Source organism: Vicia villosa, linkage group LG3 (assembly GCF_029867415.1).
Source record: "Vicia villosa cultivar HV-30 ecotype Madison, WI linkage group LG3, Vvil1.0, whole genome shotgun sequence".
Lineage (NCBI taxonomy): Eukaryota > Viridiplantae > Streptophyta > Magnoliopsida > Fabales > Fabaceae > Vicia > Vicia villosa.
In genome coordinates this window covers 19,842,951-19,868,828 of record NC_081182.1, presented here as the reverse complement: position 1 = coordinate 19,868,828, position 25,878 = coordinate 19,842,951, and the positions used below count along the sequence as shown (strand labels likewise).

At 31.6% G+C, this 25,878-nt stretch overlaps 3 protein-coding genes across 3 annotated transcripts; 2 read left to right on the top strand and 1 right to left on the bottom strand.

Moving 5' to 3' along the window:
• Positions 1–4,644: 4,644 nt before the first annotated feature.
• Positions 4,645–6,248, top strand: LOC131655071 (molybdate transporter 1-like). The gene has a single exon (XM_058924974.1). The coding sequence runs from the start codon at positions 4,717–4,719 to the stop codon at positions 6,106–6,108; it is 1,392 nt and encodes a 463-aa protein (XP_058780957.1). The 5' UTR covers positions 4,645–4,716; the 3' UTR covers positions 6,109–6,248.
• Positions 6,249–15,344: 9,096 nt separating this feature from the next.
• On the top strand, positions 15,345–17,220 carry LOC131655070 (large ribosomal subunit protein uL10). Its single transcript, XM_058924973.1, has 5 exons — positions 15,345–15,682; positions 15,803–15,871; positions 16,271–16,369; positions 16,452–16,844; positions 16,933–17,220. The coding sequence occupies exons 1-5, from the start codon at positions 15,425–15,427 to the stop codon at positions 17,077–17,079; spliced, it is 966 nt and encodes a 321-aa protein (XP_058780956.1). The 5' UTR covers positions 15,345–15,424; the 3' UTR covers positions 17,080–17,220.
• Positions 17,221–23,092: 5,872 nt separating this feature from the next.
• Positions 23,093–25,520, bottom strand: LOC131655069 (FCS-Like Zinc finger 10-like). The gene is made up of 3 exons (XM_058924972.1): positions 25,303–25,520; positions 23,684–24,724; positions 23,093–23,521 (listed from the first exon to the last, which is right to left on the bottom strand). The coding sequence occupies exons 2-3, from the start codon at positions 24,709–24,711 to the stop codon at positions 23,371–23,373; spliced, it is 1,179 nt and encodes a 392-aa protein (XP_058780955.1). The 5' UTR covers positions 24,712–24,724; positions 25,303–25,520; the 3' UTR covers positions 23,093–23,370.
• Between the last annotated feature and the right edge of the window lie 358 nt (positions 25,521–25,878).

Genomic DNA, 25,878 nt, shown 5'->3' with positions numbered 1-25,878 from the left:
AAGAAGTATACTCTCAGCGGAAGTAGAGTATACATTCTACTTAATTAAAGGTGGTCTAATCACTTCAATATATATATTCATTTATTTCTTTTACCACCTCTTTGAGAGATGTGTTCTCATCATAAAAACAGGGGAATGTAGAATATGTTTTGCAGGTTTAGAAGTTGTGGATAACATGCACTTGAGATTGAAGATGATTTTGATGATGACAACTAGATTTTGATGATAACAACTAAAGTGCAAGTATAACAAGCAGTTAAAGATGCAAACACACTAATCTATGGGTTTAATGATCACTGGAAAGATCCTCTAATGATGGCACTCTACAAGAATAAATCTCAAGCCTCATCTTCAAGAAGAATTCTAGCAAGTGTCTATATGACTAGATTAAGTGACAAGTCTTGAATCTTTAAAGTGTGAAAGAGAGTAAATGTGAAAGCTCTCCAAGCAGCATCTGAGTGATTCATGTGTTGTAAAAGCATAAGGTCTTTTTCGTTAAGTTATAAGACTAAACCACACATACAAAAACAGGTTTTAAAACTTGTTCTTATCAAAGAAATATTCTTAAAAAACGGTTTGGATCATCCCAGGAGAATCATAAAATGTTTGAAAGTTTCGTACAAAACTTACATTGTCCAATCGATTGACACCTATACCCAATCGGGTTAGTGCAAAAACGATCCTTAAACGTTTGGGATAGTGTATTAATGAACGAAAATAACTATATATCATTTATTTACTTTTAAAAAAACCTGAATGTTTATTTTTAGGCCAACCAATCGATTGAAACATGATGCGAATCGATTGACTCATTAAATTTGACCCAAAAAATTTCCTTTTTTGTGTCACTCTCTAGCCTATAAAAAGAGACACTCCCCTTCATATTTTCAAATCCATAAACATGAGCATCATATCTCACTCCTAACTCTCTCTTTAAAAGTAATTTTCCTTACTTTCTCTCACTTGTTTTTAGTCGTAGCGCTTTGAGAAAGTTCTTTTGTGTAGTGAGGAATTTGTTGTATTCTGGAAGAGTAGTATTGTAAATTCTCCAAGGAGTATTTTATCTTGGTATAATATTTTCTCCATAAGGGATCGTTTGAATGTGTTCAAAGCTAAACCCTATTTAAAAGCTTTAGTTTTTGGGATTTAGGTTTTAAGTCTTAGGTTCATAAGCTCAACCCGATTAAAAAGATTACTTTGGTATGAGATCAATTTGATTCAAGATATCAAGTTGGTTGGTGGTTATCCCTTGTAAAACCTAAATTTAATTCAAAAGCCCAGCCCAATCAAAAAGTTTATTAGGTTCAAGATAATCATGGATTAAAATCTCAATGGTTCGAGGTCATCCTGGTCAAAACCTCAGTTCAGTTCGTGAGTTCAACCCAATTCAAAAGCTCTCATTGGTTTGTGATAAATCTGCGTAAAAATTCAATTTAGCTTGGGGACTAACCACTTCAGGTTGCTGTTTGAAAGTAAGACTAATCGCTTCTCTCTAGTATTTGTTGTTTGGTTGAAAGTTAGTCTAAAATTTCATTTTTTTTCTTGTATAAGGAGTGGGAGAGTTCAACCTACTTAACCTCTTAAGAAATATTGAATACTCTCAAGATCAAATCTTAGAGAGATGATTAGGTCACTTATTTTCGACCGAACCTGTATAATTCTTGGTGTTATCTCTCTTACCCTAAACTCTTTATTTTATGCTTATTTATATTACCGCTGCTAATTTATTAAAATGTTTTCGAAATGTTTTTAAACTTTTAAAATAATTATAAAATGTTTTCAAACTACAGTTTTCTTAAACACACAATTCACCCACCCTTATGTGTGATGTCACATGTCCAATAGTCCATTTTAGAGCTAGAAGATTTGTCATCATCATGGGTGGAGGTTTCAGGATTTAGGTTAGGTACGTAGTTGCTTTAATAGAATGATCAATGTTGCTTAACACATTCATAGGTTGATGAGTTGGTGTAACTGTTTCTAAATTTTCCTTAAACGGGTCATTGTTAGAAACTGAAATATCAGTAGGGATGGTTTTAGGATTGACATTAGGTAGGCTGGAAATTATGAGAAGAACATGTCATGAAGTATGGTTAGTACTCATATTATCAAATAAGTTTATTCCTTCGACGGTGAGTCCAAGTCTAAGGTTCCTTGGCTCAAGGGAAAAATCTAGAAACAACGAATCAATTTTCTTTCATCATCGTCTTCAACTCCATTGACCTTCATCTTGTAGTGTGACTCTCCACACCTCAAGCACTCCTTCAAGTTTTTCATACTCTTACCTATAAAATATGCAATAATTACGACAAGTATGTATTTTGACATTGTCCAAACCCATTAGACACAATATCTTTTTGGCTTCATGACTACAATTCAACAATGTGTTACCTTCTAGAATAATTCCTTGCAACAATTCAATAAATTCTATGAAACTCCAATCCATCCTCCCACTTTTAACCTTAAGATTAAATAGTCTTAACACAGTTGACAATCTTGTTAAAATTTTACATCCCAGAAATAACGGCTCTTCCATGTCACTTTGGAAAGTATCATACACATGAGTTTTGTTAAAATAATCTACTCCAATATCACGGATCATATTTTCTAGGTTATCATTCATATCCTCATCAACTTCAACTTTATGTGATGCAGGTCTTTTTTGTCACTTCACCGTGTCATACCCATGTCATATATGGATATTTTTACGTATTTCGACATATTTTACAAGAATAATAAAAAAAACTCATTATTTTCCGGAAGGTTTATTTATGCAAATTTAAGAAATTGAATCACTTCATTTTCCCACTCTTTATTTAATCTATTGACTTTCATCCAATTATGGTCCATAATCGTGTACCTTTTAAAAATAGAATAAAAACCGTACACAATCAACAACAGTGAATATTCTATCTCAATAAAACAACAATGACACTAAACCTTCAATATCAACACAACAACTAAAAATACTACAAAAACAACAACAACATTATACCCTAAGTCTCAAAAACAACAAAAATGACTGGTACAGTCATGGAAAAAGTTTTACATACCGGAAACATGATGAGAGAGTCAAACAAATGTGTTTGTTTGAGGTTTAAGTTTCCTTATCTGAGCTTTCTTCCTCATTTGTTTACTTTGTTCGACTTTGAGAAGATGAAAAATGGTGTTTCATTCGTTAGGTGGAGAAGATGGAGAATTATGTTTCGTTCGTTAGCCAGGGTGCAAAAAATTTATAAGAAATGCAAAAGTGAATGAGAGTTAACATTCAGATGTTAGAATAAATATTGTTTAGACTTTATATCTCGGTTGGCAGCAAACACTAAAGTTAAAGTTGAGTTCTATTTTAATTAAGTAAAATAATGAGCAATATTTCTTGACTGCTAGATAAACAATCGAGGAAAAAGACTATCTATATTGTAATTAAAAAATAAACTAAAATAAGGGCGCCTACTGGATCTAGGAATTGAAGCTCAAACAGTGAGCTTCATTTCATTTAGAAAAAACCGAAGAAATAGACGATTTATATTGTAATTAAAAAATTAAATAAAATAAGAGCGTCATTTTGGTTCTAAATAAATCACGATATTGCAGGTGCTGGGAATCAACGCTCAAACCCTTAGCGTTATTTCTTGTTGGTTGAACTAAAAAACCCAAAGGAATAGATTTAGTTTTTTTTTTTTAAAAATGTCACGCTCCAAGGTATTTGGCCTTATTTTTTTAATTGGTTGAGGTGAAAATTTTATCGTGCATTATTCCTAGTAATGCTTCTTTAATTCTTTTACATTTAGTTTGGGAATGACCTAGTTGTTATGATTAGGAAATTCAAACATGTTATCATAGTCAATATCAACAAAAAAGCAAAGCCAGTTCTTTCTACCAAAACTCGATAAAAAAGAGTTTTTTCAAATCAATGTCCACAGGAACTCTAACAAAGTCTCCAAATTCTCCTTTAAAGATCAACATAAGTAGGAATGCCTACACTGGTTCCAATTGCAAATATGAATTTTAGGTGCTAATATTCTTGTGCAAGACCGAAAATTTTGATTCAAACATAAACTGAGGAATGAGGTTGCACATTAGGACTAAAATCCCTACTCCAAACAAAGAGTTTTTAGAGATATGAGTTTAAACTCCATGATCCTAGCGATCCAACTTGCTTGGCATTTTCCAATGAAGAAAAAGAGAACTCTTGCTAATATTTTTCAAGGGAAGTAATGCCCCATTTATTCAAAGAGCTCCATAATGGGGTTAGCTTGCTATCTTTGGGTCATAAAATCCTTGCATCCAGGTTGTGTTTGCATGCTTGTAAGTCAGTTAGGTATTCATTTTTCAGTATTGTAGCAGCAACTATGTCTCCTTTAATCACCGGTTGTGGGCGTTGCAAGGTGAGTATATATCGCAAACATTAAAAGTGACACTAGTATCCTACACCGTATAACATCACGTGAGTAGTGTATTCAATTATTAACAAAAACATATTTTAAAATGTAAATTAAATATTAAAAAATTATAACATAAATTATATTATACTACGGTGTAGTGTCATAACTTAGTGTCAAATATTAAAATATTAAAAAAATAACCATAGAGAACCTTACTAAAGCAACCTCCACCTCTCCTATAAATACAGAATCACAATCAATCCCTTTTCATGCTTGCGTTACAAGCCAATAAACCAAAACTCACATCAAAACCTCCCTCACTCTTCCATTCATGGCATCAAATCCTCAACCTCTCCCCACCAACACCTCCACCACTAGACTCACCACCATACAGAAAATAAAAAGCAACTTACTCTTCCATTCAACATTATCAGAAATCAATGGAGCCATAGGTGACCTTGGCACCTACATACCAATAGTACTCTCACTCACTCTTTCCAAAAACCTCAACCTTGGAACAACTTTGCTTTTCACTGGCTTCTACAACTTCCTCACAGGAGCCATGTATGGTGTTCCCATGCCAGTTCAGCCCATGAAATCAATAGCTGCCGTTGCACTCTCCGACCCCTCTTTCGGTATCCCGGAGATCATGGCGTCCGGTATCTTAACCGGAGCGGTTTTATTGGTGTTGGGTGTAACCGGGTTGATGAAACTGGCTTACAAACTCATTCCTTTAAGTGTTGTTAGAGGAATTCAGCTTGCACAGGGTTTGTCTTTTGCTTTAACTGCTGTTAAATATGTCAAAAAAGTTCAGGATTTACCAAAGTCTAAGTCTTTGAATAACCGGGACTGGTTCGGGTTTGATGGGCTGGTTTTAGCTATTGTTTGTGTTGTGTTTATCGTTGTTGTTAACGGTGCTGGTGAAAAGGATCATGAAGTACTTGAGATTGAGGGAGAGTTAGGTGATTCAATTGAAGGTGCTGAGAGAAAAAAGAGTGGTAGATCATTGAAAAAGATGATTTTTTCACTACCTTCAGCTTTTATAGTGTTTGTTTTGGGTGTGATTTTGGGTTTCATAAGAAGGCCTAATGTGATACATGAAATCAAATTCGGACCTTCGAATTTAGAGTTAGTAAAATTTTCTAAACATGAATGGAAACAAGGTTTTATAAAGGGTACAATTCCGCAACTTCCGCTATCAATTTTGAACTCTGTGATTGCAGTTTGTAAGTTATCTTCTGATTTATTTCCCACCAAGGATTTTTCAGTGACTTCACTTTCAGTGACAGTTGGGTTAATGAATCTTCTGGGCGGTTGGTTTGGTGCTATGCCGTGTTGTCATGGTGCTGGTGGACTGGCAGGACAGTATAAATTTGGTGGGAGGAGTGGAGCCTGTGTGGCGATTCTTGGTGCGGTAAAGTTGGTTTTGGGTTTTGTGTTGGGAAGTTCGTTGGCGCATTTCTTCAAACAGTTTCCGGTTGGGATTTTAGGGGTGTTGTTGCTGTTTGCTGGGATTGAATTGGCTATGGCTTGTAGGGATATGAATAAGAAAGAGGATTGTTTTGTTATGCTTATTTGTAGTGCTGTTTCACTTGTGGGGTCTAGTGCTGCTCTTGGTTTTTTGTGTGGGATGGTTGTTTTTGGAGTTCTTAGGGTGAGGAATTTGACTAGTTTTAAGTCACTTTCTAGTATTTGGAAGCATGAAGAACCAGAGCAAGTTTGAAGAGAAAGATTAATGTATGTACTTAGTGTTTCCTAATAATGTAATTGTTCTTCAATTTAGTTATGCTTTGTATCTTAAAAGTTAATATTTTGCGTTTATAATTTATGGTTTATAACTTGTAAGTTTATTTTCAGAAAAAATAAGTTTGTATATCTTTTTATTTTAAATTTATAGTTTAATTTCAATACTCGTATAGTTTGGTTCGAGGTCAATTTTGGTATAAATTGATTTCAGTCTTCCCTAATTGTAGTTGTAAAGATTGACCGTGATTCTCCTTACCAAATTTAATATCAACCACCACTTGACCAACTAACGATCGGTAAAGAGACTATTATAATTAGACAAAAAGAAATTAAACATTTTTATGAAAGGAAAGCAGTAGTACTAAACTACTAATTACACTACTTCCTCTCCTTTAGGATTCACATGCAATAAAATGGAATAAATATTGTACTAGAAATTCCAACACTTTAGCATATTTTTAGTGCAAGGTGTACGGTGGAATTAGATCCTCTACGGTCTAAATATCAATCACTTTTTCTGCTGCTTCATTCTTGATCATTGCATTAATCCTTTTAGTTCACCTGAACATTTTAATGGTATATTATTTTACTTGCTCATGACTAGTAAACACAATCCATTGATCCTTTCTTTTATTTTATTTAAATAAAGACAAATATATAGATAAAACACCAAAACATTACAAAGGAGAGCTATATAGACAACCCATTAAAAAATAGAGAATATAAAAAGAGTGGTGCTATCTTGACACCTAATTTGCTTACACGTATTTACACCATAAATTTTCCAAAGCATGTTAACTCGGACACAAAAACCAAAGCCTGAAAAAATTATTAAAAAAAACAAAGTGTATAACTAACCGTATATAAATACGGTGTTGTTGTAATTTTCAGTGTCATCCTAGCAATTCTCTATAAAAAATGGCATTCTAATTAGCCAAAATCCTTCCTAATGCTCAAAGATGGATTTAAAATAGTTTGAAAATTACAAGTGAGATCTACATTAGAAAAAAAAAAGTTGGCACAAGAATTATCTTCTCTATAAATATGTGAAATGAAAATGTAACAATCATAGCAGTTTGTAAAACCACATTACTTTCTTGGCATAAGAGCAATTGAAGAAGAGGTGTTGAAAGGTTTCCTCAGCCTTCATACACAGACTGCATCAAGTAACAATGAAGCATCCTCTTTGTTTCAATTGATTATTAGTGCAAATCTTTTCCATCATAAGTCTCCAAGTAATCATGGAATTTGAAGGTGGAATGTCAACACTCCAAAAGATTTTGGCCCAAAGAAAAGAGATAGAAGGATCCTTGAATTGATAAACTTTCTTCAATAGTTATTAATTGTTTATATTATTTATGTACTCTCTTTTCTTTATAATATTTTTTATTAATCATTGATTTCATATTTCTTATTGTTTAGATATTCAAATAGTTATATATATTTTTCACTTAATTTGCTATTTTTTAAGTTTAAAAATAAAATAAAATAGTTATACTTAATTCTTTGAATTAAATTTTTTTAGCATGATGAAAAATATCCTTGATTTGGTATCATGTGTTTATGGATCCGTTTGTTTTAACTTTATAAAAATAATTATTTATATTTTTTAAAATATTTAAAAAATTAAAACACTAATTTGGACATTTAATAACATAAATATATATTATTGAAGTTTAAAACTTAGTCAAAATTACATGATTTTCAAAAATGTATCTCAAAAATAATTTTTATGAAAGCCTATTCAAAATAGTTTCAAATTTAAGTGATTTTTTAAAATTTTGATATTTAAAAATATTATTAGAAATAATAAAATATTTAAAATATCATTTAAAAAAACTATTTAAATCAAATTTTCAATGAGTTTAATAGGTTTAAAAGACGAAAGCTCTTTCGACTATTTATTGCATACATCTTTCTTCTATTATTAAAGCAAAACATAAAGCATATAAAGAGAAATTCACAACGGACTATGAGGGCGGGATTACAACAACAAACTCGGCTTCATTAAAATAGGATTGATGCTTCGTATAGATATTATAACTCCTAAACACCCTACACTTGCAAGGTAATATCTAATTTTAATCACTTTTTCTGTTTATTTTTTGGATTGTGTTCTTAATTATGTTTAATTGTACTTATGTAAATTAAAATTTTAGGGCTAATGCTTTACTATGTTATCATAACTGCCTCAAGATGACAAACATTGTGAGGAATACTGTAATATCACTCAGGTAATTTCATTTAATCCTTAGTTACCAAATTTTGTCTGTTAATGCATTTAGTGTGACCAAGAAGAAAGATTCATATTCATCATGTTTGTTCGGTCCTTTCCCTAAGACTTATGAGACAGAATTAGAGTTTGATCTAACTCATCCTTACAAAACCAATTTGTAGAGTGAGGAGTGACACTTTATATAGATCCTTTGTGGACATCATCTTTAACCAATATGGGACTTGAATATTTCCCAACACATCCCCTAACACCTAACACTATTGGACTTGGTGCGTGGATATAAACAATGGTGGCCTGAATCGATAAGCTCGTGATACCATGGCAAAATTAGAGTTTGGTCTAACTCATCTTTACAAAACCAACTTGTAGAGTGAAGGGTGTCACTCTATATAAACGCTTTAAGGACATTATCTTTAACCAATCTGGAACTTGAGTTTTTTTCCCAATATTATGTATACAAAAGTAGAATAAAATTGGTTGATGTCATGTAAGAAAAGTTTAGACCAAACTAGTTGTTCATCAAGTAAAAAAGTCAATGTCTAATCATTATTAAGGAGAATTAGATTTTTAAAAAAAGGCTAAATATATACCCTTTTATGTCTCGTATCTTGTACTCAAAGTTTAATTTGGTCCCTTAACTTTTAAAAAGACCATTTTGATCCCTCGACTTTTTAAAATGTATCACATTAGTTATTTTCGTCAATTATGTTAGTCAAAATCATTTCCTAAGTCTATGTGACACTAACATAGAATGCCACGTGGCTTAGACCAAATTTGTGACTAATTTAGCAACGGAATAATCCGTCACTAAATTTTTTTTCTAGGTTTTAATTAGTTTTTTTCATCTTCTCCCCAAATCTTAAAATTCCAAATCAGAATTATCATCCAATCATAAGTGAAATGAAAAGAATTTTATACACACTATGAAAAAGCAAAGATATTGAAATTAAAATCCAATTAATTTTTTAGCAAATCTCAATATATGAGATTCAAATTTTCATCAGAGCTCAAAATTTTCATATGACACATAGTTTGGGTACTTGGTAGATTCATATGGATTGGATTCTTCAACAGGGAGATGACTCATAAACTGTAACTTTTAGAGCTTTCAAAAATAGGAACTTCGCCTTCAAAGGAAGTTTCTAGAATAGAAGAATTTTCATGTGTCGATGTTTTATGAACTTCAGTTTCGCTTGTTTGAACAAATTATATTGGAACAACATATGCACTCCATTAAAAACATCATAAATCACTAATCTTATTCTCCCACCAACCTAACTACTCATGTGACTCCCAACAAGATAGCCAATTCTGCCAAGGCATTGCTTCTCCAAGAATACACCCCTATAAGTACCAAACAAAGTGCAGTACCCCCCTAAGGAACACTTATGTAACTGTACCACAATCGTGAACAGCTTTGAAAAAGTCCCATCCAGAAGAGACCATGGATAAATCTAATACTGTAAAAATAGATCTTAATGTCTTCCTTGAAATCACATGCCACGGTTCCAGATCCCAATTCATAGAGTTTTAGAGATACCATCTTTGTTCTTTAATGTTGGAAAAATTCTTTTTTAAACATGCCACCATGAAGATACCCAGAAATCAAAGTGTTCCAAGAAACGACATTTGTTTTAGAAATTTAATCAAATAGATTTTGGACATTATTAAAATAATGTATAGTAATATAAAATTTGATGAGAGGGGGTATAAACATAAATATTGAAACAATTATACCCAAAATGTATAACATAACTGTGAAGTTGTTATGTGGATTTGTGGCAAAGATCGGTGTTATACGTTTTTTTTTAGTTTGAGTTTTTAAAGAAGATAAAGAATATATTAAAATCCAAAAAAACATATTTTAGTGACCGATTTTTCTGTCGCAAAATCGGCCACAAAAGTTGAATTGTACACATCATTTGCCACATCAACAAAAATTAAAGTTGTTACTAGTTATTGGACATAAAGGACTAACTTGTTCTAGTTTGCAGAGTTAAGGGATCAAAATGGTCTTTTTAAAAGTTAAGGGACAAAATTAGACTTTGAATACAAGATAAGGGACTAAAAAGAGTATTTAGCCTTTATAAAATTTGATATTAAGGAGAATTTACATTAAAAAATCAATTATCTTTGAAAAATCACATTTTTATATGCCTTAAAACACAACATCATTAAGAAAATTGATAACAGAATCCATGATATAAAATGACCTATGATGTCAAAATTGTAATCATAACTTTAATAGTTTATACACAAAAGCTCAAATAGTCTCTTAAAATCCAATAAAGAAACATGTAATTAATATGACGTTTATCTTATTATAATGTAATCTTGTTGCGGAAGGAAAAATTCTAAGATGCACTCGTATAAAATGAAGACACCACCAAAGCTTATTTTAAAATAAAAAAACATTGGTAAAACCCTTAAGAAATAAAAATATGGTCTTAGCAACTAAATTTAGGTTTGGGATTCAATTATGCATAGGGAATGTATTAACACCCAACGACATCCGTTTAAAAAAACAATTACCTCTAATTAATTTTGCAAAAGAATGTTGTTAAATTTATTATATAGATTTTCTCCTAATCATTAAACGTAAAGTATAGACTATTTACAAGAAAAAGCGGTGTTATTTTTATTGTGCTTGACAAGATTTGATCCTTGCTTCTACATATATCTCGGTGTGATGGAGAATTCAAAGCTACATAGTTCTTAGTAGAAATATCGTGTGTGTTGGTTGATTTTAAAGAAAAATATTTTAATCGCATTAGAGCAGTATTTTTTATTTGTGATTGTTTTTAGAAGGAAAGCAAGTGTTAGAATGAGCAAGTCGTATGACTTATGTTTGAACACTTGAAGATAAAAGGGATGTACATCCAATTAATCTTTTTTAATATAGTTTTGTTTATGAAAAGATGAAACTAAAAAATATCAAGTTATACCACACGCATCTTGAAAATTTGACGAGAATTATGTGGCTTAAAGATAAACTTTGACAATATTTGAGACAAAGGAGAATGCTGTAAATTTTTCATCATATTTTAGATCATGACTTTTGTCTTGTAATTTGATCATATCTTGAGATTCGTAACTCCCATTTAGGTGGGACCAACGGAACATGAAAGCTAAGAAAAAGAGATAGCCAGTCCGATGGAAATAAAAAATTTAAGATTATAGGGGGCCTGAGGGAAATTACTCTCGTAATGGCTTATTTAGGGTAGACCGTAATTCTCTCAAGCATCATCCAAAATTGCAATCAGGTTGGTCTTTGGTCGTGGTATTGACTGCGATGGCTTTTGGTTGGGATCTTGGACGTCATAAAACTTATTTTATGAGATCTCTTAAGACCAGGTTAAGCTCACAAACCGAACGAGGATTTTATTTACGCATAAGTACCAACCAAACAATGCCTTATCCTCACGAGCCTCATGTTGTGATGGATATGGATCATAGTAACACTCTTACCCACCTCACAATCACATGCCTCATGTTTAGGGGGGCTAATGGACTAGAACAAAAGTTCTTAAGAATATCACCCTTATAAGTTACATGTTTTGGGGAATATGGACTAATATAAGGCTTGAAGACCATGAACGACATTACCATATGACCTTTATGTCAAAAGCACGCCACTCAAGTCCAACATGCTAATGTAAAATATCAACCACCACTTTCTAATGGACGTATAACTCGGCGTTGAGGTTGTTAATTCATGACCTGAGTCCAAACACATAGACACCTATAAATCTTAATGCATTTGCCCTAACATGAGGATATGCTCGATCACCATTTTCATCTTCGTAATAATTATGAGAAGATCTGCTAACAATTGCTACCCAAGATCATTGATAATATTAACCTCCTAAACAAGGTTGGAGAGGACACCCCCACAATTATAAATAAGAGGCCCAACATAAATCTTATTCATTAGATTATAATCCTAAAATACCAAAAACTCTAATCATAACACAACGTTAATAAAACTCCTCTCCCACAACCAAGACTTATCTATATCTTAGTGTTGGAAAATTTCACCCTTATCCGAGTAAGCCAAAAACAAAAAAAAACAAAAAAAAAATAAAAGAGGAAGGAAAAAAAAGAAAAGTGTCTAGATTTTAATGGGTCTTTAATGATATTTTACTATTATTTATTCTTTACTTTGACTGATTTTTTTTTATTTATAAAAATCACTTTTTTAAAAAATGAAATTTACTTATTTTTATTTTAATTAACTAAAAAAAATCATTTTTCATTTTTTTAATCAAATTTCATTTTTCTTAAAAGAAATCTACTTAATATAAATCCAAGGTTGTCATGATGGCAACCCTAGCCACATGTCACCTTGGTAGCAACTCTAAGCATAAACCCTAATTGTGTGTTTACTAATTTATCCCTACATTTAAAATAAATAATAATAATAATAAATAAAATAATAATAATATTTATAATATAATTAATAGTATAATATTAATGAAAAAAATTAAGTATTTTTTATTGATTATATATATATATATATATATATATATATATATATATATATATATATATATATATATATATATATATATATAATTTTTTAATAAATCACTCAACCATAATTTTTTGAGTTGCAAATCTAAAAATTAAATATATAATTTCTAATATCATTAAATTTTTAAAATTATAATGAAAAACTAAAATTTTTACTTATTTCATTTATTAATTAATTTTATAAAAATATCATTGTCATAAATGATTAAAAATATTTTATTTAAATTAAAAAATAACAACTGTAAGTAATAATAATTGGGCGGAATAAAATCTCACAAAAAAAACGGTGGAATATAAGATGCTATAATTATGAATTTTGTTAAACAGAATTTAAGCATCATTAATCAACTCACCCCATATTTTGTTGAATTGGTAGAGTATTATCTCACCCAAAATATAACGGTGTATTTCATTAATCACATTAATATAATATATAATTCATATTAATTAATATTTTATAACTCCCAAATATTAATTCATATTTATACTAAAAAACGTTGTATTTCATTAATCACATTAATATAATATATAATTCATATTAATTAATATTTTATAACTCCCAAATATAAATTAATTCATATTTATACTAACATTTTTTCTTCTTTATAAATACCTCTTTCTTTATCTCTATTTGGCTATCTCATCATACACATATCTATATTTAGTCATCCCATCACACACGATAATTTTTTAAACGATTACATTATTTGAATTAGTCAAGATGATAACAATAGTTACATTATTTGTATTTTTATTTTACATGATAAATTTTTTTCTTTATTGTTGTTTTTTTGTTTGTAGGTATCTTTTCATGACAACTCCAGAATGAAAATTTGGGTGTCAAGCTTGAATTAACATGCATAAAGTGAATGGAATAGATGCATCGACAAACTGGCAAACTAATGACATATGCTACAAAGTTTTATCGGATGGAACATGCTACCACATTTTATCGAGAAAATTTTCTCAAGAGCCGTTTGGACCTCTCCGATTTAGATTTTTATTTATAAATTCTCTTTTCAACTTTTATTTGTTTTCTTTTATTTTTTGTCTTTTATTTTATTTTTATTTGTTAATATAGTGGAATACGAGTTGTCCTTCCACTATTGTAATTTTTTTTTGTTAATTAAGATTATAATTTTAATAAAAATATTATAGATTTTTTAATAAGATGGATTGATTTTATTATTAATTTAAATATAATTAATATTGATATGGTATAAATCAATTTAAAGTTATTTATATTATATTAATATAATACTTTTAATTTACTTTTTAAGTTGATTCTATTGAAGAGAATTATATTAATATTTATCTATTTTTTCTATATTATGGATCAATTATACAGTGCAGGAGATTAAGATGTTTGTTTGTTGTTTTGTAGTTTTTTTTTGTTTATTTTTTTTTATTTTGGGTCTTGACCCTCTATCTTATCAAAATAAAAGAAGAAAGATGTTTTTTTATAATGTTCAATATTATTATAATAAATTTTTGGCATTAAACATATTTATATTATATTTAAAATTTTATATATTTTTAAGTTGATTGTATTGAACATGTTTATATTTTTAACCTAATTATATTTTGTGTTTGCTTTGTTAGGAACTTGGATTAAAATACTTTTTACTATAAAATATTTTATTGTATAGAATTAAAAAAAATTATTTAAAAGAAATATTCTATAGTTTTTACTATAAAATACTTTCTATAATTTTTTTTCTGCTGAATTGAAAAATTTCATTGTATTAAAAGTAATAAGTTACATTTTTTATTATTCATATTCTAAATACACTTTTATGTAATTTAGACAAATTATTGATTTCCCATTCAATAATAAATAATAATAATAAATAAATTATCTGATATTCTTATATATATCACTTCGTCCTTCATCATATTTCGTCTCAATTGTATTATATGTTGTAATAAGTATTTTATATTTTTTTTTATGAATTATTCAATTTTAAATACAATGTAAAGAGAATGGTAGACCACAAAATATGAAATATGTAAGATAAAAATATATTGTATTAAATAAAAATAAAAAAGTTGTGAGTTGAGGAAATAAGTGTATTTTTAAAATGGAGGTAATTTGAAAACATGTTAGACTTATTTAATGAGATTTTAATACATTGATATTATTTTTCATGTTGTAACTTCTTTGATTTATAAAATTCCACCGAAAACACAGCAAAGTATAAATTCATAATATTAATTATAATTATTATGAGTATAAATTATATGTAATTATATTTACTAAAATATATATTTTTTATTTAATATAATATTTGAGATAGAGATAAATGAATATGTGGAACGCACGGGCCACATATCTAGTTATATATAAACTAATCTAAACACTTTACAAAACCCTAATCTAAACACTTTACAAAACCCATTGGGCCTACAAAGGGTTTTACAATCCATACAAAACCATATTTAAACTCTTCGCTCATTTCTCCTCATTTCCTTTCACTCTCTTCCTCAAACCTTCCTTCCAGAAAGAGCACATTAAACCCTAACAATGGCGATCAAACCCACCAAAGCCGAGAAGAAGCAGAATTACGATGCTAAGCTCTGCCAGCTTATCGACGAATTCACCCAAATCCTTGTTGTTAACGCCGACAATGTCGGATCCAACCAGCTCCAGAACATTCGTAGCGGTCTCCGTGGTGACTCCGTGGTTCTCATGGGGAAGAACACCATGATGAAACGTTCCGTTCGTATCCATGCTGAGAAAACCGGAAACAACGCATTTCTCAACCTTATTCCCCTCCTTGTCGTGAGTTATCGTATATCTGTCTCTCAATTTATTGATCCATGCATGAATTTGTGTGCATGCATGAATTTCAATCGCATAATGCATGAATTTATTGATCTAATTTGTTGCATGTTCAATCAGGGAAATGTTGGTTTGATTTTCACAAAAGGTGACTTGAAGGAAGTTAGCGAAGAGGTTGCGAAGTACAAGGTGAAGTTAGCTTTTCATAATTGACGTATTTAATGTTGTTTAGAGTGTTAAATACAATGTTATTTGTGGTAGTGTTGATCTGTTTATGCTGTTGCTTTTAGTTTTGTTATTTTGATCGGATGCATGAATGTGAAATCGTCGATATAAAATATTCCGTGATCACTGATTTATTTGATAAAGTTATCTTGTTCGGAAATTTGATTTTTGTACATTGTTCTTATTCTCTTGCGTGTTTTGGTCTTCTACATTTTGAGCTATCCAGTTGCAATATGTGTGCATTAATGTGAAATCTGCCAACTTTGTTTGATCTATGGCAATTGTAGCAATATGGTTGATTGTGCTCATCTGTTCCATTAATTGAATGCTTATTGAATACTGAATTGTCTTATATCTACATAGGTTGGAGCTCCCGCTCGTGTTGGTTTGGTTGCTCCAATTGATGTCGTGGTGCCTCCAGGCAACACAGGGCTCGACCCCTCTCAGACTTCTTTCTTCCAGGTTTGTTTGTAATCTTGTTTTAAACATTGAGGTTGAGATTTATTGTTTCAGATATCAAACTTATGTTTATTCTCTACTTTAGGTGCTTAACATTCCAACCAAGATTAACAAGGGTACTGTGGAAATCATTACCCCCGTGGAACTCATTAAGAAAGGAGACAAAGTTGGATCTTCTGAAGCTGCCTTGCTTTCCAAGTTAGGCATAAGGCCCTTTTCCTATGGTCTTGTGGTTCTTCATGTTTATGATAACGGTTCAGTTTTTAGCCCCGAGGTTCTTGACCTCACTGATGATGACCTTGTTGCGAAGTTTGCTGTTGGGGTCTCAATGGTTACTTCACTCTCTTTGGCTATCTCGTACCCTACACTTGCCGCTGCTCCTCATATGTTTCTCAATGCCTACAAGAATGTTCTAGCAGTTGCCATTGCTACAGAATATTCTTTCCCCGAGGCAGACGAGGTTAAAGAGTACATAAAGGTATGTGATTTGACATACTAATGATCTTGATACTAAAATAATGATTTTACATTCCTATATTTCTTATACATTTATTTTTTCAATGCAGGACCCAAGTAAGTTCGCTGTAGCTGCAGTTGCTGCACCAGCTGCTGCTTCCGGTGCTGCCCCTGCTGCTGCCAAGGAGGAGGCAAAGAAGGAAGAGCCGGAAGAAGAATCTGATGAAGAACTAGGTTTCGGTCTGTTTGATGAATAAATACTTCAATTTTGCTATTAGTGGAGTTAAATTTTGCTTTGTTAGTTTAGATGAAATCAATACTTGATTCATTCTAGAGGGCTAGCTATTTTTTAGTTTTCATATCATATTTCAACTCTACCAAAAATTTGTGTTAATTTTTTATTGTCTAATAACTTACAAACCTTTTATGGTTGCAAATTGTATTTGGTAAGCAAATTGCTGCCATTACTGTTATGAAAATAAAACTAGTGTTAGATGTTTTCAAAATATTTCTTTGGTCTGGTGATGTTATTATTTTAAGTAGTTGTGAACTCAAAAGATCACCAACTGGCATAATGGTGTTATTTGTAGTATGTGAACAAGGTCCTAGGTTCAATATTTAGGCATTTTAGAAAAACAATACTGCGAGAAATCGATTTGGAACAAGACAAACACACCTGCCCCTCAATCAACACATTTGAAGTTGTCTAAATGCAATCTTCATCAATATTCTCCTTGTTCTATAGTTGCAACATTTTCTTCAAGTATTTCTAAAGTAGAGTATGAGTACTCTTGAATTGTCTCGAACAATTTTTCTTTAACTGAATTCATAAGTTAATTGATTCAAACCTTTTACGTTATTGATTTTGAAATATTAGAAGTGATAAGTTTTACAATCAAGTTCTCATTTATAAATTGTTTGATTTGATTCAAAATAAATTATCTGTTTTGACAAGATTAATAAGATCACATAGTAAATTATTTTGGGCACGTGCAAATGTAAGTTTATGAGACCCAATTTAATACAACAATAAGTTTTGATCGTATTGAGTTTGATCTATAATGTGTTGAACTAAATATGCTTTGAAGAACAATATCAGTTGGAGTAAAAATTGATGTCGCACTAATTGATCCAACAAAAATAAAATTATCGCGAAGATTATATTAACCTCGGATAGGAATAGTGTGTAACGAAATAGGGGTGCATAAAATTATCGTATTCACGAATATTATATTAACCTCGTATAGGGATAGCGTGTGTAACGAAATAAGGGTGTATAGAGCGCGGGTGATTAATTGTTTGCATAATTGTAAACTAGAGAATTTTTAATAAAAATGATTAATTTCTCCATTCGAATCATCTATACTTAGACGTGAGAATTTGTATCTATTACTATAATGAATTTGATTTAATTATGATTTTTTACAAAACACATATTTACAATATAAACCCTCTAGATGCTGGGAGTCTTCAATTGCAAGGTGATTCGCTACGCTAAAACAACTCCTATATGTTGGAAGTTTTCAATAGCAATGACGAAGGCTTTATGACACATAAAATAAGAAGATGGTTTTATAAAATATAGAATTGCACCTTGCAATGCTCCGGATGCTGGAGGGATGCTGGGAGTTTTCAATCGCAAAGATATCTACTTCGTCAAAACAACCCTCAAGATTTTAGTAGCATTCAATTGCTAAGACAAATTTTGTAGTGCGTAAATTTAGACTAGTGGTCAAGATTATTCTTATCACAACAAGAACAATCATTACAATCTCATACTTCTACCAATCGAATGAACAAATTAAAAGATATCTGCTTCGTCAAAACAACCCTCAAGATTTTAGTAGCATTCAATTGCTAAGACAAATTTTGTAGTGCGTAAATTTAGACTAGTGGTCAAGATTATTCTTATCACAACAAGAACAATCATTACAATCTCATACTTCTACCAATCGAATGAACAAATTACTGTTAAGTCTCATTGTCCTCTAAATTGGTTCTCTCAATTTCTTAGATGGGAGAAAACATTAATTCAAATAAAACTATATATTTATATTCAAAAAAATCATTACAAAGGCAGACACACAAGATTACATTGAACCTCATGTTTACGTTAAAACCATATAAAGGGAACCTAGTATAAGAGGACGAGTCACTCATTCTTAGGGGATTTATGGTTTTTACAATTGCTAGGCAAATATAAAAATTAACAATGGTGAAGAACAAACACCTATTAATAGCCCTCGATTTCACCTCTTCTTAGCTAGAAAAACACCTTAGACTCTAAAAATCAGAACCCTATTGAATGAACATGTTTTTCTATTCATAAAATTCTGAATTCGTGCAATTGTGTTACACCATGCACTAGCCACACAACGATTGATCATTTAAAACACTTCCATCTCTTTGCAGAGTTGGGATTGCACCGTTGTGCTTTGGATGCGCATCGATTTGATCTTGAAATGGTATTTATCTTTTGCTCGTGCTCCTTTAGCCACTTAAAGTTGAATGCAACCGCTGTAAGATATAGGCGCGACACAATTTTCATGACTTTTGGAGTTTTCTATAGTGGTGTTTGCGGGCCGGTTTGGTTCGGTTTTGAGAAAATCCGATACCCAAACTTATCAAAATTAAATGTATAGGTTTAGATTGGATTTGCAAATTTTTGCGATAAAGCCTAAACCGAACCGAATCGAGAAACAACAGATTGATTTGGGTTGGATTGATCGGGTAGATAAAAAATGCAAAAAAATAATTAAAAATAATTTATTTACGTAAATTAATTTTTCATAATAATATAAAAACCCAGTGACAATAAGTGTTTGTTTCCATATTAATTTATCGGGCCAAGGATTAAAAACACACCAACGAATATTTGGGAAAATCTCTTAAAGCAATCTATATACCTAAAAAACACCATATGCAATTCCTAAAAAGTTCCTCAATTTTCTGAGATGTATCTTCGAACACACATTTTTTTTGTTTAACGTCATATTGTTCCAAAGATACATATTTGTGACGTGGTCGGAGATGTATCCCCAAAATTTATGTTGACACTAACACATCAATTTGTGAATGATTCTCATATCAAATAATTTTAGAACATATTCTAAGATTCAACTATAATAACGATATGAATAAAACGACATATATATATATATATATATATATATATATATATATATATATATATATATATATATATATATATATATATATATATATAAAGTTATAAGTTAAGATTACAAAAGTTCAAACCAAAAGTTACACCGAAGTCGATAAACAAAATACAATCCAAAATGTATCAAGAGTACAAATACAATAACCCACTTTGTATGATGTCGGCCTTGCCCGCGTCTCCCCACGTTCCCATGCTGCCTCTCGTACTGCAGAGTCTGTCGAGCCTCCGTCATCATGGCATCTACAACACCCCTCTCCTTAGAGTCATCCGAAAAAAAAGTCCTCCATCAATATTATTCTGCCCAATCTCCATGATACAACGACACCTAGGCAAGACATCATGAGCATGATCTGTCATAGCCTGCTCCTCCTCTTCTATCTCCTACTGAGCTGACCTAGGTGGGTCTCATGGAGCATATTGTATCATATAAGGATGTGACACCTAGAAGAATCATCAGATGTAGCCGTCTACGTAGCTCCAACCATTCGGTGCTATGGTACTCCGTGCCTCATTCGATACCAGATGCTTAACAAAATCATCAAACTTGGCATCCATATCTCTATGTTTCACAGTGGGAGTCGAACTAACGCATGATGCGCTCAGGAAGATGAGGAGCCATCAGATGCGGCCCGCAAGCCAACCATCCTAAGTATAAGACAATATCATGAAAGAGAAATGTCTCACGATGATTGACGTAACAGTGGAAGTGTATATGCTTAAATACCAAGCGGTTAATATACACTCTAAGCGGGAACAATTTTCCAAAAGGGAAGATTGAAGTTCATTGTGAAATGTTCCTTTAGATTGGTTGCATTTTATAAAACAACAACACGGATAAGGGTTCAAAGTGACACATGTTGGAAACAAATTCCCAACATGTTGCTACGACATATAGGCCTTGTGCACCAGAACTATGCTGTTATGTTTTTGAAGATTCTCCGATCAAAGATTGAATCAAATTTTATTGTTATTGAGTTAACAATATGATTATATATATGATTTGTTGGACAACAGTGACAATCAAATTAAATTTAAAGAGATTTAAATTTGAATTTGTAACAAATCAAATCTTATTTTTTGTTGGAGATATTCAAGGAACAAATCAAATTTCTAACAAAATCTGCATTATTCTGAACGAAATCAAATCCATGAAGATAAGCTTAGAAGAATTATGTTATATAAGGAGGTCACAACCTAATTTGAAAATCAAGCAATGAAGTATTGAAGCATTCACATTGAAGATCTTAGAGTGCTAGGTTTCTGTCTTATATTTCACGATAATGTAAATAGGGTTAGTGTAGAATCTAATGTACACCTTTATGTTTAGTAATTTGGCATATAAGGTTTGTCTAATTGAGTTGTCACATTCAACATCATTCATCTTGTTGATTGAAGTTGATCACTATGGTTTAGTGGTTGTAATCACATGTCACGGGTAGTGTAATAGAGAAAGAAAGTGAGTAGGTTCTCAGATTTAGGAGGAAACTCTAAATAAAAAGTCATTGGGTAGTGTTAGGAAGAGGCATTGAATAACATGGGCTTGTTGTTGCTTGTAAGTCTAAATGTACTAAGCTACTAATAGTGAATTTCCTTTCTCTAGGTTGTGGGCTCAACCATCTAGATATATATGGTTTCACCAAACTAGGTTACCATATCTTTGTGTTATTTATCGTATTTTCAGCTCCATCAACTTGTTCAACTCATACTTGTGTTGGTTCTGGTATAACTTGTTGAACCTACTGTCGGAGCATCGTGTTCGACATTTGTCCCCTGAGGAACAGAATTTCACATACGTCGTTTGTGAAATTAAAAGAACACTTTCATTTCCTCGATCTCTTGTCATCTCGTTTACACTTCCTAATCCTTGGTTGATACGTGCCACTTATTTCGCATATCATTGTTACAAATGCTTGTCTTCTATCCAAACCATTTTCGAACCTTCCGATTACAACGCCAAATCTCAAATTTTGAGATCCCTACGGACCTATTGTAGCATATGTTCACAAACAATAAACACTTATTTATTTCTAAATTGTGCAAGAACATCTACCTCGACAACAACTAGTTAAGCACCCGATTTAACATAATCATTCCCTTCACCCGGTTTAACATCATTCATTTCATCTGATTCAATATCATGCTTCACTTCGACCGGTTTAACATCTACACTCACAATAGCTTTAAAAAACATATCTACGTGCATCATATCTAATATTATCAACAACAGGAAAATAATATGAAACTAAAAATATCAGGACAATCTGGATATGTTCATCCGGACCACACCGAACTTCGTCCGAAGTAGCATATCCGAACTCAACGTTCATTTTTCAGCTCAAAGACAAGATAAATGCAAGGAATGGGGGACGAAATAGATTAACTTTACCTGCAATTCCAATTTGTTTTGCTCCCTTTGAAGTGATAAAATACAAGAACGATGTTTTGATGTTGAAAAGTTGGTTGAGAATGAGAGAAATTCTTTTCAAGGGTTTTGCAATTGAGTGGGTTTTTAGCATGAAGAAGATCATGTAAGGTGGTGTTTTTTCAAATTTCTGCTGGACATTTTTGGAAATGCATCTCTAAAAATATCATTAATTAATAAAATCAATTGCGTGAATAACAACACCCCAAATTGAATACATGGGGTACTACAAAGATGCATCTTCAGATACACAAAAAAACAATATACGAAGATGCATCTCCAGATCATATTTTTTTTAAAAACTAAGGTGAAACTCAGAAAAGAAAAAATTGGTGTGATTTTGAGTTTCCAAATGTGTGGAAGACACGACTAAGTGTGGAAAGATCATTTCCCTTGCTATAGCTCGCTTTAAATTTCAAATCATTACTCTTTCTCATATACTAATATTGCAAAAATGCATCTTCTTGGACTCTACACTCTACACTAGATTCTTCTGCCAAAATAGTAATCATAGGATTCGTCTAAATAAAGCATATTCCATCGAGTTGATAACCAGTAACCATCACTCTGCTATTTGTCCAGAATTTCAGTCCAAAAAAGTTATAGGCCAAAAACATTGTTTAGGTAATGTCCACATAGAGATAACAGAAATAATAATGCAAGAAAATTTCAAAAGGAGGAGCCAGAAAAACAGGCTTCAAACCCTTTAATTTCTACAAGCCATCAATAGTTTGATAACGTTTTATATCTATAAAACAAAACTAGCTTCATACAAGAGCCATAAATCATAATAATCCAACACAAATTCATAAATTATTATAGTCGAGACAAACGCAATGATTTACAAAACGATCATCCAATGGCTGCTAACGGATGCACATAAAACAGCTCTATTGTTCCGAACAGATGATCAAATGCGTCTACCCTATCTCATGGATAAGCCTCTTATATGATTGCTGGGATTCCTGTTTCAAAAATTTGCTCACCGGGTTTCGGTTTTGGAGAGTTCTCACAAGGAGGGTTGGATTTCTCAAGCTCTTCATCGATCATAATTGCCATTTCGCGACAAGTTAAGCTGCAAAATGCTTTTTCACCTCTGCAAAATATCAAATGAAATCAGTCAAAGAAAACATCATGTTCTGCGAATGCGATAGAGTCGCAACATCATGGTCCTAAATTGCAACCACAATTCTTATCAAGGATTATGACATAACCATAATTGAAAAAATTGGAGGATATGCAAATAGTGCTAACTCACCTATAGATGTAAATATCTTTCCCCTCCTCGAGTTTCTTGTCGCAATGGTGACAGAAACTTAAGAAGGCACGAGAGGGATATCGGTTTGGAGTCTGTAACCCTTTAGCAATCGGAGTCACTACCTTCTCCTTCTCATGCTCTTCATTCTTAAAATGGTTTTTAACACATAAATCAGGACGAGTTTCCAAAACGCAATCACAAAAAATATGAGTTGTTTTGGGATTTGGACCACGAGAGATCACACATGTATAATCCTCAGAAAGCTCAATCTCACTAGCCGATAGAGACTTCAAAATTTCATCGGAAGAACACATGGACAAAGTGTTTGGTTTCGACTCTGCCGATGCAATAGCATTTGAGTTCTCGTTTCCTCCAATAAAATGAGGAGAAAAGCTAACTTGAAACGCTGCATCTTTCATATCAAAATCATCAATATTTGAATCACTAGCTTTCAATGATTTGCACGAATTCATTGAACAAGACCTAGTTCTCCCGAACGGTTCATCAAGTTCTAAGCTAGTTTCACCGATCTCAAAAAGGACATTGGATTCACATTCACCCTTACGGATAAGAGATTCATTACGGGTACAAAAATCTTTAGGCAAAGACTCAGATGACTCAAAAGAATCCATACAAGTTTCACAAATTGGAGTTGTTTTGATCATCATTTGAAGAGTTTTTCGACAAAACCTAGAACAGTTACAATCTTCCAAAGACTCTACAATACTTAACCCAACTTTGCAACAATCCCAACTCCTCCGATTCTCCTCAAAAAGTGAAGATCTTTGGTTCCTAACAGGGTTACCTAAATTCGAAAGAACTTTAGTATCTAGAGGTGAAGTTGGACTTCTAACCGAATCCGAATCCAAAAACCCTTTTGGACCTAAACCCACAAACAAACAAGGCATATTGAAAATCAAGTTGCCTTTGATATTGCGACCGAAGTTTTCCGAATTAGCATCAGAATTTGTCAAATAACCCATGTTTTGTTGATCTTTCTGGTTTGAACTGCTTCTCTTCCTCAGCATTATCTCAACACACCTGTTCATCAAAAAACCAATTTTTTTCAAACAACCCAACACATTAAAATGAAAAATTTAATCAATTCTGAATCAACAAACAATGTTAAACAAATAGTTTCATCACATATGAGAATAAAAATTAAAACTTTAACCCACAAATATAAAAAATTTCATAGGTCACACTTATTGCATGATTCAAGAGACCCATAAAACAAAACGTTAAAATAAACAATAAATTGATTTTGAATATTACTAAAAACAATGTTACATTAATAGTTTCATCACATCTAAGAAAAAAATTAAAACTTTAACCTAGAAAACCATTATTGCATGATTCTATAAGACCCAGAAAACAAAATGTGCAAATTTTGAAACTTTAAAACAAAATCAACTAAACCCCAAATGCATAAATTTGGGGAAAACAAAAAAAAAAAAGCTTTTTTTTACCCAATAGAAGACTGAAAGATTATTTTTTGATTAACCCCAAATGCAACATGTGAGTTATAGATAGGTCAAAGAAGCATAATCAGTGATGAAGAATGAAAGAAAACCAACCATAGAAAAAAGGGGAAAAGAAAAGGAAAAAGGAAAAGTCACCTGGGTTGTTTTGTTTCAGAGTTTTGAAAACTTGAGAGATGGTTTTGAAGAGAAAAGAGTGACAAATGCAGTAAAAAAAGAGACTTGATGAGTGAAAAACTTGTGCAGTACTAGTGTTCTCTCTCTTCACTTTCTTTCTCTCTCTTGCATGCCTCAAAATCAGCGAAACAGTGAGCTTATGAAACACACTACTCTCTCTCTCTAGAACTTCACTGTATGGTTTTGTCTTGTAGTGGTAGAATGTACTTTACCTGTTTTTGCATAATGGTTCATTGCAAATGGTGTTACTTTTTGTTGAATAAATTTAGTAATGTTAATTTATGGATTAGATGAAGGGTTATGATCTTAATTAAATGGAGTCATTATTTTCAGACAATTATTTATACAACAATTATTTCGTGGATGTGTCTGAATTATCCCTTCATTGCTTAATACTCCCTCCGTTTTTTATTATAAGTCGTTTTGCAATTTCACACATATTAAGAAAAATAATAACTATTGTATGAAATAGATAAATTATAAAAGATTTTACTAAATTATCCTTCATTAATTGTATGGAAAACACAAATTAAAATA

Bases quoted from the DNA above. Each gene is read 5' to 3' on its own strand.
- LOC131655071 (XM_058924974.1), top strand. From the start codon at position 4,717: ATGGCATCAAATCCTCAACCTCTCCCCACCAACACCTCCACCACTAGA.
- LOC131655070 (XM_058924973.1), top strand. From the start codon at position 15,425: ATGGCGATCAAACCCACCAAAGCCGAGAAGAAGCAGAATTACGATGCT. The intron at 15,872-16,270 runs GTGAAGTTAGCT...ATATCTACATAG, and splicing joins AAGAGGTTGCGAAGTACAAG to GTTGGAGCTCCCGCTCGTGT. The intron at 16,845-16,932 runs GTATGTGATTTG...TTTTCAATGCAG, and splicing joins AGGTTAAAGAGTACATAAAG to GACCCAAGTAAGTTCGCTGT.
- LOC131655069 (XM_058924972.1), bottom strand. From the start codon at position 24,711: ATGCTGAGGAAGAGAAGCAGTTCAAACCAGAAAGATCAACAAAACATG. The intron at 23,522-23,683 runs GTGAGTTAGCAC...GATATTTTGCAG, and splicing joins AAAGATATTTACATCTATAG to AGGTGAAAAAGCATTTTGCA.